At 36.6% G+C, this 15,224-nt stretch overlaps 1 protein-coding gene across 5 annotated transcripts in view; it reads left to right on the plus strand.

Moving 5' to 3' along the window:
- Window positions 1–15,224, plus strand: part of RPS6KA5 (ribosomal protein S6 kinase A5) — an 81,601-nt gene that overhangs the window by 26,673 nt on the left and 39,704 nt on the right. For 3 of the 5 annotated variants that reach the window (XM_040600363.1, XM_040600367.1, XM_040600365.1), the window contains exons 4-5: window positions 2,440–2,555; window positions 3,256–3,363. In XM_040600363.1, the coding sequence (XP_040456297.1) occupies window positions 2,440–2,555; window positions 3,256–3,363 (224 nt within the window). Of the gene's footprint in view, window positions 1–2,439; window positions 2,556–3,255; window positions 3,364–15,224 lie in introns of those variants that run through there. The other 2 variants (XM_040600366.1, XM_040600368.1) reach the window with 1 other exon arrangement.

Below are 15,224 nucleotides of genomic sequence, written 5' to 3' on the forward strand. Positions count from 1 at the left end.
GAACATGTATTATAAATATTATAGTACTATTATTTAAATCAGATAGTTTTAGGTAGAGTGCAGTTTAGATCCCACTAGAAATATTTATAAAAACCCCAGCAAACCAAAACAAAAAACACATCATACCAAAGATGGATGTAGTTACCTAAAAATAAATATATAGTAATAGCGAAATTTAGGTGACAACAATAATTAGAAGGTCAGAAAAAACTTTATATAAAGGCAAAATTAAAAAGCTTGGCATCATAGTCTCGTAAGAGTCAGAGGAGGGAGCCTAGGAGTTCTGAAGAACCTTGCATTGCAGATAGTACAAACTGGGCATATGCTCACCATAAAAAGATGTTATGGTGATGTTTAAAGCAAGAAATGCAAAGCTAATGTATAATTAAAGGCATTTTGGTTTGGTTTTTTGCTTTCCCACAAAGCCTACATGAATCCGTTCTCAGAATATCAGCTAGGGCCGGAAAGGTCCTGTTTTCCTTCTTTTTTAGCAGAAACTGGGGCTAATTTGTGGGGTTTTAAAAAATACTTTTAATCACTTTTTGTAACAGTGAAGATGTCTTCTACCTAATATGGCCTAAAGCTAATATATAATTCCATTGGGCTTTGCACCCTCCCTGACCAAAAAAACCCAAACTGTTTGTTGCAAGTTTTTTATGTCTCATTATGTAAGTCTTTGTAAATCAGTCCTCTGATCTAGTTTGGGAATTTGTGTTTCAGAGACTTCTGAATTTTTGGAGAAACCAATCTCTGCCTTTTTTTTTTGTACCTAGTTGAACTTGGTCTATGAGTAACGTGTCATTTCAATTTCAAGAGGCTTTAGAATTGGAGCCTTGGTGCAATATTTAATACAATTCTTTGCTGTCGAGTTATATAGTCTTAGAATTTAGTCTGGAACAAGTGCAAACATGCAGCTGCATTTCTGCCAGATTTCCAGAATACAGGGTTTGGAGTTGATTCCAGTTTTTAGGTTAACTTTAAGCTGTCATTGAAAGAACAAAGTATTGTATCAATGTGAGTACTGGTTCTATGGAATGCTTGTCACAAGAGGTTAATCTACTAATACTTAAAACAAACAAAAACCCCCAAATTCCTGAGCTGTCATATGAAGTTTATATTGAAGTAATTGATAATATTCCCCCACCCCACCCCCATTGTCAGTGATGCATTTGATCTAGCATCAAGAATTCGAAGGCTGGTTGTTTCATTGGGCTTTGGTTAATGTTATAACCTGAATAGAATTAGGCTTGTTCTGCCACTCCTGTGGCAGCTTTGATTTGTATGTCACAGTCCTTAGAACAGTGCTTGGGAATTAAGCTTTTACTGGTACTAAGTTAGCAGTTCTGATTAGAAAGATTTTAAAAATTTATTTCTGTTACCTTTTTCTCCATGATTAGAATGCTGAGATTTTTTTGGAAGAAAGCAGTTGTAAAATGTGGATTATTTATACTTTTTTATAATTATGATATGCTTACTGATCTTCGTAAATCTTCCTTGGGTTGTTTGTTTCTGGTAATACTCCTTCCCAAACAGAGAACTGGAAAACTAAAAAGAGGAGACAGATCAAAATATCTGTAACTTGTATATATGATTTATCCTTCAAAGTATTAACTTAGGAAAGGATTGGACTTTTTTCATGGATTTGTGTATTATACCAATGAATCTGTAGAAACCACATGCAAGAAAATGTTGAGTAAGATGTCTTGGGGCATGTTCCCTGCTCTATACATGTAGACCTGAAATACAGTATGGGGGCTATGGGCTTTGAAATTAATGCCTTTAGTGTACACTGCTAGCATAAACAGGTCTAGATCTAAAATGTGTTTGTGTTGCAGTGGAGCTCTGTCATAATAATTTTTTCCCCCTCCCTGAATGTGAGAGAACCCTTGTGTCATAGCCTGCAAAGGATGAAAAGTGTGGTTTCCATGTCAGAATGTATGTGGAAATAATCTCCTTCAGTGAGGTTTGCCATTAAAGTTCCCCTTGCAAAGAGTATGATTTGTAATTGTCCATAGTTTATTATTTCACCAAATAAGTTTTCTGAATTGCCTTTCTTTAAGTTAGTCTGCCTTGTTGCTTTTAAGTATTTCATTAGTGTACAAGTATTCAGTTTGTAGATATCATTTGTACTCCTTACTTTTCATATTCCTAAACAATGAAAAGTCTGATTTTGCAAAAAATAATCTTTATAATTTGGGAATATTTGAGGCTATTTTATGGGTTTGCTGCTTATTTACAAGTTGGTTGTGTTCTTCCATCAGTCCTTTAAGGAGGAAATTGAGTATTGTACAATGTGATGAAATATTACTGAATTATAATAAATAACATCTGATCCCAGAACATGTTATTTAATAACTTGCAAAGTACCTATTAATATTACACTAAGAAAATTAAGTTGTCAGAAAGTGAAATTAAAAGGTTATTTGTTCTACTTTTTAGACTACATAAATGGAGGAGAATTGTTTACTCATCTGTCGCAGCGAGAAAGATTCTCAGAAAATGAGGTGCAAATTTACATTGGGGAAATTGTTTTGGCACTTGAGCATCTCCACAAGGTAAAGTAACTTTATTCTACTGCTCATTTTGTGGAACTGCAACTGTATTCTTTTCACATCATATAAAGTTAGTGAGGAGAACTTATTTTTTAGATTACTTTAAATTCAAAGGAACTTGTCTATTTTGTCTGCAGTGTGAAGTGTTGTTATTGACAAATGATTGTTAATTTATAGTAATCCTTATGAAATGGTGTATGTCAGTAAAAATAACTTGTAGTCAGTATGAACAGGGTTGGGTTGCACTATTGTTCAGTTCTCCTTGGTTTGATACAATTAAACAGCAGAGATCTGAAATTTTGATATAACTTGTAGATATGAAAAGTGTTACGGTTTTCAGAGGTAGTAAGTAGATTTGTAGACTATTACAAAGCATGTATGGTCTAGAACATATGACAGAAGCATCCATTTTCATTCTTAGTGAAAGCTGAACTGAGTTTTGCACACCACAGCAAGTATTCAGTCTCTTTTAGATTCAAGGGATATAGTATGTCCTTTAAATTTAAAGACATTAATGCACAGTGTAGTTTCTGAAAATTTTAAAGTCTTGCAAAGGTATTTCTTCAAAGGCATTTTTAAACTGTTCTTTTTGAGGTGCAACTTTCAGGTGTCAGATTACCTTCATATTTAAATGGATTCAACTGTCTCATTGGTGTGGTAATGCTGATTTGGAAATAGCTTTTTTTTAATGTTCTGTTTGCAGTTGGGGATTATATATCGGGACATAAAACTTGAGAATATTCTCCTCGATTCTGATGGCCACGTGGTGCTCACAGACTTTGGTCTGAGTAAGGAGTTTCTTACTGATGAGGTGAGTATTTGAGTCTTCAGTAAGTGTGGACAGAATCCAGCAAGATCAAAGTTAGGTTCTGTCTGATTGAAATCAGAAACCCATTTGAGAGGGGAGGAAAAACTGCCTACTAGATTCTTAATTCATAGAACAAAATCTAGTAGTCTGTTTTACTGCGTTTTGAGCTTTCAGTTCATTTGTCTTTGGTCTGCCAGTGTTGTCAGACACGTCTGTCTGTTCTAGTTTTCCCTGAAATGCCTTCATGCACCCTTCTGCTGCCCTTTATCTGAAAAAGGAGAGATCCGCATAAGTCTGAAAAGCCGCTAATGTTATAATTTTCAGATGCCTTGTTAAAAACTTGACTGTGCTAATACTTTGCAGTGACTAGGCAAATGGTATGCTATGACTCTTCTTTCTGCTAATAATAATTAATGTATTATTATCTTGTCTTTCTCATGTCTTTGTGTCACTTGATAAGTTTAATTGCAAGCTTTTAGGATAAAAGCTTATCTCTTATTAAATACATGCATAGTATCTAACATAGTGATCTCTGACTGTTGATATTGGTTGATAATTATTTGTAAAGTACAGCTTTATGTCCAAATACACTTTTTAGATTTCAGAGTGTTGAAATTGCACAGGCTTTTACTTCTAAGAGAATTTAAAAATGGCTGATTTTTTGCTTTCACATCAGGTACAGGGGTATTGAAATCTGGGATTGCAGATCTGAAAGTCTTTGTTAGAAGCAGCAGAAGGGTTTTCTAAAAATAGATAACTGGTAGTTTCCTCTAGAATATTTGCATTTCAAATGGAGTCTGGTAGGATTTGGGAGGTACCATTTTAAGAGCTATGAAATGTTACTTTCTGAAGCAGGGAAATAGTGCAGATAATATCAGTATATTCATTTTAAATTACGGCATGAAACCAAGGGGAGGTTCAACTGGCATGACAAGGGATTAGCAGCAGCTTGCCAGACCAGTGCAAGAGAGGAAGTACAGAGAGATGCAGTTTTCAGCAGGAAGGAATGATGGTAAAAGGTGTGGCTAGGGAGAGTAGGACCTCCTCAGAGTTGTGAGAGAAGCTGTGTTGGGCACAAGAGACAAAGTACATGGAATGGTATTACTGCACTGATGTGCAAGAACGGTCTTGAGCCTTTGAGCTGAAGTTGAATGAAGGTGAAATTTTCCCTGTAATAAAGAAGGTCCTGATTCATTATGATGTTCTTAAGTCTTAAAACAGATGGTTTTAGGAAATATACTCGTTTCTTATTTATGCTCACCTTTGGAATGTCATTTACAAGCAGTGCAAGGAAAGGGGAGGACTTGGGGTCAGCATCAGAGATGCCTGTCTGCTTTTCCCACACTCTGATTTGATTCCTCTTTCTCCAGTCAAATAAAGCAGTCTTGCAGCTTGGTCATTTAATGTGGTTCATCTGACTCTAATCCATTCTGTTTTCAGTATATACCTCAGAAGTCTCTTCATTTAACCTTTTTTTCCCTTTTTCTCATATTCTTTTTCACATTTTATATTTGTCTTCCCTGTCAGAAAAGCTCAACATTTCTGTTATTTCTTTTAAGGAAAAAAGTAATTGCTTTCCAAATCTAAGAAATTGTCTGCACTTGACTAGTTTTCATGTGTGTCATTGTAATTTAGCTACTGATCCTAAACATGATTAGAATGATGCATTTACACATAGAAATTGATATTTCATACTATTTTATCTGTAGACAATTCAGCTACTACTAGAACACTTGCAATTTGCATTACAAAAGATACTTAACTTACACTTCTGAACTAATGTACTTGCAAGAGGTAAATTTTCCCTGTTTAACTGCATAGCTTTGTTTAAGTTCATTGGGTAGCACTTTTAAATAAAATTTCACAACTTCGTGAATCAGATGTAGCATTTGCAATTTAATCAGAGCAGTATGCTTTCTTTTCTCCCCCTTTCTTCACGCTTCTTCCCTGGCGCACCCTGCTTTTTGCAAGAACTTTGCATTTAGAAAGTATACTTATCCAAGTGGAATTTATTCTAGTAACCTCCCCCCTCTTTAGACTGTATTTTCTGAAAAAAAGATATATTTAGGTTAAAAATGTATAAAAATTATCAGCAATTACAAGCATGTATCATGTTTAGAATCCTTATCCGAGAGAATTCTTTACCTTGTATTTATGAATTTTGGATGGTTTTGTAGTTAGGGATTCTTGCTAGGAAACATCATAGTTCAATGTTTTCATTATCCCTGCTTTAATCCGATGGTTGTTAAATATTTCCAGGTACCTGAGCAAGTATAGAAACTAATAGAAGGTGTTTTATAATAAAAAGTGTGTACTATTTCTTGACTATAATAACTATAGCAGATTAATTGACTTGTCAGCAATGAAGAGGTGGGAAGCTGCTTTTCCTGGGCATTGTTTGAGTGAAAGGAAGCAAATGCCTGTGGCTTCTAGGAAAACAGAAACATAGTGATTCTACCATGCAGCTACTGAAGCATGTGTGTGAAGAGTGTGTTGTCAAGTATCCTCTGTTTTACAATTATTATGTGAAAGTGCTTATAACATGCAAGAATTACAAATCAAAGCTGAAAGCAGTGTGATTTTAAGGGCTCCTAAAACATTTTATACTACTGTTTTGCTAAAAACTGAATTTTGTCTTGTACAAGTGAAATGACAGTGTGGTTTTGCCCTTGTAGTATCTTTAAAATTAAGTCCATATGCTTGCATTTGCATGCAAAAAGAAGAAATGACCTGACTGGAATAAAGTAGTTGAATAAAAATGAATTTTCACATAGGATAGGTCAGTATCACAAGGTATTTAGGTATGAAATTACTTCTGATACTCAAATTTTATTTATTATCTCTTGAAGATCTACCATTGGACAAGCCTAACCATAGCATAGGATTAAGTAAGAGATTAAGAGATTGAAATAGCTAGTACCTTTTTAGTATTAAGTTTTACGACATTTGCATTCTTAGTCCTATGATGAATTTAAAGCTAGTCTACTTTTTAAGTCATCTGAGTTGCAAAGAAAATAGGTGTAAAAAAGACAGTTTTTAGCCTTATGTTTTCATGCATCTCAGTTGAGTTCCTGTCTGACTGGGTTGTAGAATATATTTGCACATGACATAAATACAAATTATCATCAGGGTCGGAGGGAATTGATAGAACTGAGACAGACTTTGTAGTGAAACTTCTACAACACTGTTTTGTTCATTGCATAAGTGCGATCACTTTGGTGCTGCTATTTTTTTCAAGGCTCTTGCTAGATTAATGGTTGAACTCTCAAAGGTGTCTTCCAACCTATGATTCTATGATTTCATTTACCTTTAAAAAAACCCAACACCCCTAAGGTGGGTTGTTTGGGGGTTTTTGCCATCTTGTTTCTTGTGTAGTATCTTTATCTTCTGGAGTTTTTAATTTTTTTAATCTTTTTTTTTTTTCCCCCTCACATTTCCTTTATTTCTGTAACTACACTAAAAATCATACTTCACTATATATGGAGACCTTTATATCCTAGAAAAAATAATCTGAACACATTCATTGAATTATGTAGTAATAATCTATTTTATTGGACCATGAGTAACAATTAACTTTTTTCTTGTTGATTAAATTCCACAAGTATGCTTCCAGAGTACAGTGAAACGCTCAGTTCTTCTGCATTAGTGCATTTCTTCTGCATTAACTTGTTTATTTTGAAGCTTTTTGTGTTTGCTTAATGAAGCTTGAGAAAAATTACGTAGTGAATACTGAATGTTGTCAGTCTTCAAACAATGTGTCTGAGAGCATACAAATACCTTAGTAATAAATATGTAATAGTAGATAGTCTATAGTAGATAGTAGATAGTAGATGTATTGAGGGATGATTGAATTGTAAATAGGCCAGTTGGATGGATATTTGGATGTCTGTCTGCATAGAATGAATAGTTCATATGCTTTATTGTTTTCCCATCTGAAAATGTCTTGATCAGAGTTGCAGATTTAGTTATAACTGTCAGGTGCTTTTCACTGTTGAATTGTTTGTTTTATTTATTAGCTGGGTGAGTGAACGTTTTGTTCAGGAAGGAAAATTAATTTTAAAATATTTAAAAGGAAATTTCATTAAAGGAAAAATGATAAAAAGGTGGTTAGCCTGCTGCAGGTTTTGGTAGGTGAAGTAGGAGGAGATTTGTACACATTGCTAGAGCAATTCAAAGGTAGTCCAGAACAGAGGGAAGTGAGTACAACTTAATTTTTGTTTAGTGCTGTATGAACGGTCATCTCACTTGAGTGACCTGTTAGATGATCTGTGCATTTACCTTTACAAGACCATTTATAATTGTCCAATTAAAGTGGTAATGTCTGATCTTCAAAATTTGATAGCACATCCTTTGAACATTGCTCGCTCTTTTGCAAAGATGTTAGAATAATCCATGCTGGGGATGACTTACTACATCTGCTTGCATTTTAGTTAATTTTTAGTTAATTGTTCAGTGATGCAGACATCACACAGTCATAAGGGGTAGATTTACATGTCTACAAAGAGTAAAAAGTAAGAAAGAATAAACTGAATAGTGAAGTGTTAGTTGACATATGTTAGCATTGGTTATAGATCTGTCTGGACAATTAGTCATTGTTTCCCTTATTTTGGAAAAGGACATGAAACAATGGCAAAACCTTTAATTGGCGTACTTCTGTTGGTGTTTTAAGTGTTCTGAAATTGAATATTGAGAACATACCAGGTACTCTAAAGGCACACAATTGAACTGGACTCATTTAATTGCAAAAACAGATCATCAATGATCAGATGGCTGTTTGCGCCTTAGCCCAGGAGGTGTCCCAATTTCAATGCTTATCACAAAAGATGATTGTGCTTTCTCAGCTTGGAGCAGTAATGCAAAGACTGGATCACAGAATACATTCTGTCCAGACTTTGATGCCAAAATCCCAAAGTGCCATTAAGAATTCATGCAAGTCAGATCATATTTCTTACAGGGACTGCTCTAAGGATACTCTTTTGGTATTGTAATATGCCACTTAAAAATCACATTTTGGGAAGAAATACTGATCTGTGTGTTAAATAGCCTGGTATCTTCTATTGGATCTATAAAATACTATGTTGCTAGTCAAGTTGGGAAAATTCTCTGTTTTTCAAGGGAAAACAAAAACCAATGTAACTTCTTGAGGGGAAATGCTGCCATCCTCATTAATATTTTTTTTCTCAGAGATTATTTTTTTTTACCTCTTGAATTACTGCAAATACTTAACTTCAATGAAACTGGGGCAACCAGGTGTGAAAACCTTAAATGACCAGGAATTTGTGGTGATATGAAAATTAATTTAGAACCAGATGGATTGCTTTTGAGCAAAATTGGCCACTCCTACTCATCTACCTTTTACATGTGGTGCTCTCCAATACTATGAATGTTTATTTTCAATCTCCTATGCATTTTTTTATATTCTCTTTCTTAAAAAAATACATTTTTGAAGACTTGTCAGTGGCAGCTAGTACAGTTCTTCCCAGAATCAGTGCTCTTTTCAAATAGAGGCAAAATTATAAGGTACAAGAAAGAGGATATTTTTCATGTTTTGCTTCATATACCATTCTCTCTTTTGGTACTGTTACCCCTCTCTTATCAAAAAGTGATGTTTCAGAAAACAAGTCTTCCGAAACCTAGATTTTTGAGAAGACCCTAGTACAAAATGTTCATCCAGGATGACAGTGGTTTCATACTTGCATTCTTCCCACACAATTATGTGCTGTTTCTGATTTTTTTTGATATTTTTTTGTCCCTATGGAGCTGAGACTTGTTTTCTCTTGGTTTTTTGCTTTACAAATCCATTATCATGAACTGGTTTAAAGAAGTCCTTGCAGAATTGCAGTTGCATTACACTGCGAAAGCAAACATAGCTGTTGTATAAATCAGTGGAAACTGTTTCTTGAACCTCCACTTGACATTACATAACAACATAACCTTGCATTGAGTTATGTTTTGGGGCCACAGCTGTAGAGGTCACATGTTTCTTGGCTGGCATACAATACCAAGTTTAGCTGTTCTTGCTGTCCCTTTTAAGTTTCTGTTCCAGTGGTAGCTGCTGGCAGGCAAATCTATTCTTCCTTGAAAAATTCAGTAGCCTGATTCCATGTCTGTTTTGGAAGTAGAAGTCATTGGTGTGTCTAGCTCTGGCATGAGTTATAGTAAAGAACATGGTATTTTGACTTAACTGGCTTCAAGTAGGAACAGCCACCAGGATAGGATTTGTAATTCATTTCAGATGACCTTATATGTTTATTCTTTGAAATGTCATCTCAAGAAGAATTAATAGTTTGATCTACCATATTGCAACCGTTCTTGGTCTAGTCTGAATCTTTAATTTTGTACTACAATCTTCATTATGATTTTTGTCAAATGCAACAGAGCAGTCTAACTAGTGTACCACTAAACATTTTTCCTGTCTTTGTTCTTCTTCTTTAGTCTTCTACAGAGATCATAGTTTTGGTCCTGAATAGAAGTTACAGCTGCACAAGCAACAGTCTGCAGCTGAGAGATGTTTTGGGTGAAGTTGTACTCTTTTTCTTATGGACAGTTTTAAGTACCCAGTGTTATATCTGGGTGTTACAACCAAAAAGGTTCCCAAAGGAATAAAAATTAAAAAAAAAAAGTGAGAAAAAGGAAGAAACCACTTAGTCTGGCATGCACTCCGTTGGAACAGACTTTTTATTTCTCATTTTAAGTCTACATCACATCTTTGAACAAGGGGACTTTTCTGTCAATTTTCATATGTCGTCTTAAGTTGACAGTATTGTTACTCTGGACAATTAAAATGATGAAGAACGTTACGGATCTGATTTGTATGGAAACGGGCTTTTTTCCTGGTGTATTTTTATTTTTGAGGTAAATATCAATAAGATCACTTTCAGATAGGATGACCTCTAGGGTTCACTGAAGGTACGAGGCTTGTTTCTGCATGGAATTTAGGCTTTTCAATCTTTACTTGTGATTTTCCCGAAATGCAAAATCCATGTAGCAGATCAGCTTTTTAGTAGCACCTTTGTGTCCTCTATGGCATTTCAAATTTCCATTTATGACAGTATTCTTTTGATTTATCCTATGGTCCTGGTTTTCTCAATAAACTTGCCAAGGGACCTCTAATGGCTTGCTTAATCAGTAGCTTATAAACAGTTTGCTGATAGTTGATGTATGAGATAATCTGTGGAGTACTGCTGAACTCTTCAACTGCTTAAGTTCTTCAGTCATAATCTTTCTAGAGGAACTGTGGTTCTTGACTAGTTTGTCAGGGAGCAGCAGGATGGGGAGACTGCTCTCTGCATTACTGTGAGCTAAGGGTGGCAGCAAGGCAGGTGTGGATCAGCAACTCCAGTGGTGGTAAGACAGGCTCAGACAACAGTCCAGTGGTTGTCAGACAAGCTTGTTGCGAGGAGAGAGGCTTGAGGTCAAGCCAGGATTTGAAGTTAGTGGGTCAGGATCTGTGAAGTACACAGCCAAGTACAGGCATACCAGCAGCACAGCTGACACAAGGAATGAAGAATGGGAGCCTGAACTTCTGCTCCCAGCTGAAGGTGGAGGAGGCCCCTGACAAGGTTCCATACAGGTTGCTCAGCTGCACTGTGTCAGTGTTGGTCTTGAGCCAGAGATGCCTTAACCCCTGGAACTGGAGAAGGAGGTTGCACAGCCTGTCGATAAGCTCAGGGCCCTGACATGGTTATAGTAGGAGAGTTTTCACCATTTATGCTTGTAGTCAAAAGCTAAGTTATGACTTCCAGAACTTTAATCACATCCACTTGCAGCTGTACAAAATAGCAACAATAATGATACTGTCCCTTGTATTCTAGAAAATTGCTATTTTTTTTTAATGTTTCTGATTGATGTTATTTGTTACAGTACTGATAGAGCCCAGGGAAGGTGTAGTTAATGCAACCTGGAAGTTAACTTCAACTTTCTTCCTTTGTTAAAGGGATTTCAAAGACAACTTTGGACTTGAAACATTTGTTTAGAGGTGTAAGCAATTAAGGAAGGTAGTTTTACTCTAGCATATTTTCCTGGGTTAGTCAAATGAAAAGCAACAGTGAGACTTCCCTAGCAGAGGTACAAATACTAGGATCTGTGCATACCTAGAAATGAAATGTTCATAACTACCACTTTAGGCATTTGAGGAGATTAAGGGATGGATTATCAATCTTGTGCATGTCTACAAATATTTTAAGAGCGAGTGTCAAGAGCAGGGGTCCTCAAACTTTTTAACCAGGGGGCCGGCGCGCAGATGAAGTGGTAGGCAGCCCTCTGCGGCTGCTTGGTTTCCCCCCCCAACCCCCAGCGGGGGGGAGGGGGGGTGGGGGTTCTGTAAATACCGGGGGCTGGATTGAGGACCCTGGGGGGCCATATCCAGCCCACGGGCCATAGTTTGAGGACCCCTGGTCAAGAGGATGGGGCCAGCCTCTTTTCAGTAGCGCCAAGCGACAGGACAAGGGGCAACGGGTATAAACTGCAACAGAAGTTCCATCTGAATATGAAGAAAAACTTTACTGTGAGGGTGCCAGAGAACAGGCTGCCCAGAGAGGCTGTGGAGCCTCCTTCTCTGGAGACATTCACAACCCTCCTGGATGCCAGTCTGGTCAGCCTACTCTAGGAGAACGTGTGTTAGCAGGTGGTTGGACTATATGATCTCCAGAGGTCCCTTTCAACCCCAACTGTTTTGTGATTCTATGTTGCAAGAAAATTATTTTATTTGATAACATGTGAAACTCTTTAGGTGGGCCCATACGCATAGTTAAGTCTTACTCCTGAATGCCTGTATCCTTTTTAGCCTTTACTATCTGAATTTGCTTATTTCTCAACTAATTACTTTTTTTCTTCAATGACCTCATAAAAATGGTAGAATGGATGATGTTTCTGTCAATTTCCTAATATGCATTGAATAAATTAAAATAATTACAAGGGAGAGTTTAGTATTTATTGTTCAAAATGTTGTTCCTTGTTAATGAAGAAATTAGTAAACCCATGAAATACAAGGGTCATTTGCCATATTATTGTGGCTGAAGCTGTTCCTATTGTATTGATACTGATGAATATGCACACCAAGAGACTCCAGGAACCTCACAAAACCACATTAGCTTTATTCTTCAAGAGGATTGACTACCTATTTAATGTATTTCCAGTACTGTTACCTCTTGTGGCCATTTCTAGTTCTGAATTGGAGTCTGCTTTTCTGCCTTACCTTTTTGAGTGAGACTTCTTGTGGAAGTGTAACATGCAGGTTTCATTTGGGATGACTTGTTCATCACTGGGTGAAGTGTCACACACTATCCTAGTTAGGTATCAGTTAAAAGTATTTATGCAAGATGTGTTGGAACTTCTGCACATTCAATTTAAATTAGTGCCAGGAGCTGTTAAATACTATAATACAAAGCTAGATAGATCTTTTAGGACAGTGTTGCTCTCCTGAGCTATTGTTTTCTACTAAAGCCTTTGTGAGAGCATACTGGGGATGTTTGTTGCCATCACTGAACCTTCAAAACAGTGGTACAATCCATTGTATGCCTTTTGTTAGAGCAGACTGACATTTCTTCTGCTAGACACTTGTAGCTGATGCAAAAGAGAGTACAGATTTCACATGTAATTAAGACCATATGAGAAGTATAGGAGAAGTCATAGAAATTTTTCTGTGGGTTTCCTGTTCAGAATTTATATGAAGCACTAATTTAGAAATAGAATTTTTCTTAGGTACAGTTAGTGTATTGATAATCATACCACAAAACAGTCATTTGGGGAACTTCACAAGCAGTTCTGGATTATTCCAATCCTTGCAGTCTGTGATGGTATCCAGCACAATTCACAGCAGTCGTTTTGCAGATACCAGAAATACCTGGCTAGTCCAAATATTGTTGAAGAATCTGCTGTGTGAAGTCACCTTTCTTAGTTTCGTAAAGGCTTGTGTAGCATTCTGTATACCTGGAGATTTTTATACATCAAGGAAATGTTTCCTGGCACAGTTGAAACATGCTATGCTCTGGTCTCATTGAATCATAGAATTGTAGAAAACCCTGAGTTGGAAGGGGCCCACAAGGATCACAGAATCTAGCTCCTGAGTCCACACAGGGCCACCTGAAAGTTAAACCATATATCTAAGACAGTTTTCCAAACGCTTTCTTGAACACTGACAGGCTTGAGGTCATGACCACTTCCCTGAGGAGCTTGTTTCCAGTGCTTGACCACCCTCAGTAAAGGATTTTTTTCCTAATATCCAATCTGAACTTCCCCTCTTGCAGCTTTAAGCAACTCCTTTGCTTCCTGTCACGGGACACCAGAGAAGAGATCAGCATCTCCCTTTCTACTCCCCATCATGAATGAGAACACTGTAGACAGCAATAAGGATACCCCTCCATCTCCTCAGCTCTTAGCTGAACAAACCTAGTATCCTTATCCACTCAAAAGTCATGCCTCCTGTCCTTTCACCATCTTTGTTGCCCTCTTTAGATGCTTTCTCATATTTTTATATCCTCATTATATATTGGAGCCTAAAACTGCACACAGTAGTCAAGGTGAGGCTGCACCACTGATGTGTATAGTGGGGCAATTTTTATTTTTTAACTTGTTAGCTATAACGTACTTAATGCACCCAGGATATGTTTGGTCCCTTTTTTCATCCGGGCACACTGATGATTCATACTGAGCTTACCATTAACCAAAACCCACAAATCCCTTTCTTCTGGGCTGTGCTCCAGCGTCTTGTCACCCAGTCTCTACATTGATCTCTTATTGCAGGAGGAATCAACTGCCTCTGGTTTCCTTCATTACTGATCAGTTGATGTACCTAGGAAACATTAATGACTTAGAGGATGAAGGTTCTCTCTGTGTGTTTCTCCTCCTTGTAGTCTGCGGTATTCAGCTGGACTTCCTGAGAGCCAAAAGCACAACATCACTTATTTACTTTATAACATAAGTTGGAAGTGTACCATCTTGTGCAAGAATTATGATACTGTGATGTCAAAGAAACTTTTAACATCTGCCATTTATTTGCATTCCTTGTGATCCCTTCCCCAATTATAAGTCTTATCACTGTGTGAAGACTTTTTTTTTTTTTTTTTAGCATTTTTATTTCCCAAGAAATTACCTTATGCCATGCATCTGGTAATATAAGATGACTTACTGTCTATCAGAGAATATTTGACGTGTAAATACTTATGAATAACAATTGAGATTACAGATTTGCATGTGCTAGAGTGTTTATTTACTAAATAAAATGAAGAGCAAGGTCTTTATATTGATCATAACTTTACCAGTTCCAAAAGGTTGGTTTGAAAGTTTACATCTGGAGGCTGGCTTTCATTTTGTCATATATATTACATACAGACTGCTTCCAATTTATTGTAGGTGAGAGGCATTTTCATGGCAGAGTGGTGGATCTTACTTGTAGCTCTGGGTATTTATAGAAGCTGGAAACATGGTAGTAGCTTGCATGATCTATATGGTGTACACATTCACATTAGGCGATTGCTTGAAGAGAAGACCCAAGATAACAGAGTTTTAGCTGAGCTGTGACTTTCATCAGTTTGATTTTTTTAATCTATATATCTGATCTAAAAGTTGGTATGGAGAATTTTACTATTCATGAAATATGGAGGAATTATCCTTGACTTTAGGAAGACCATATATGTATTAGATTAAAAGCCTTGTTTAAACTTGCTATGGTATTTCAGAGTACTTCCAACAACAGTTAAGCATTTCTCTTGCTTTACTGGGTTGTAGCGTTTTGAAACCTTCATAACATTGAGGCCAGATTAAGTGAATGAAGCAATTTAATTTGTCAGCTAACAAGTATGGACAAGCATAGGAACCCTGTAAGAATGTTGCTGAAATCTGTGGAGGAACCCAGCTAAAACATG

Source organism: Falco naumanni, chromosome 7, assembly GCF_017639655.2.
Source record: "Falco naumanni isolate bFalNau1 chromosome 7, bFalNau1.pat, whole genome shotgun sequence".
Classification (NCBI taxonomy): Eukaryota; Metazoa; Chordata; class Aves; order Falconiformes; family Falconidae; genus Falco; species Falco naumanni.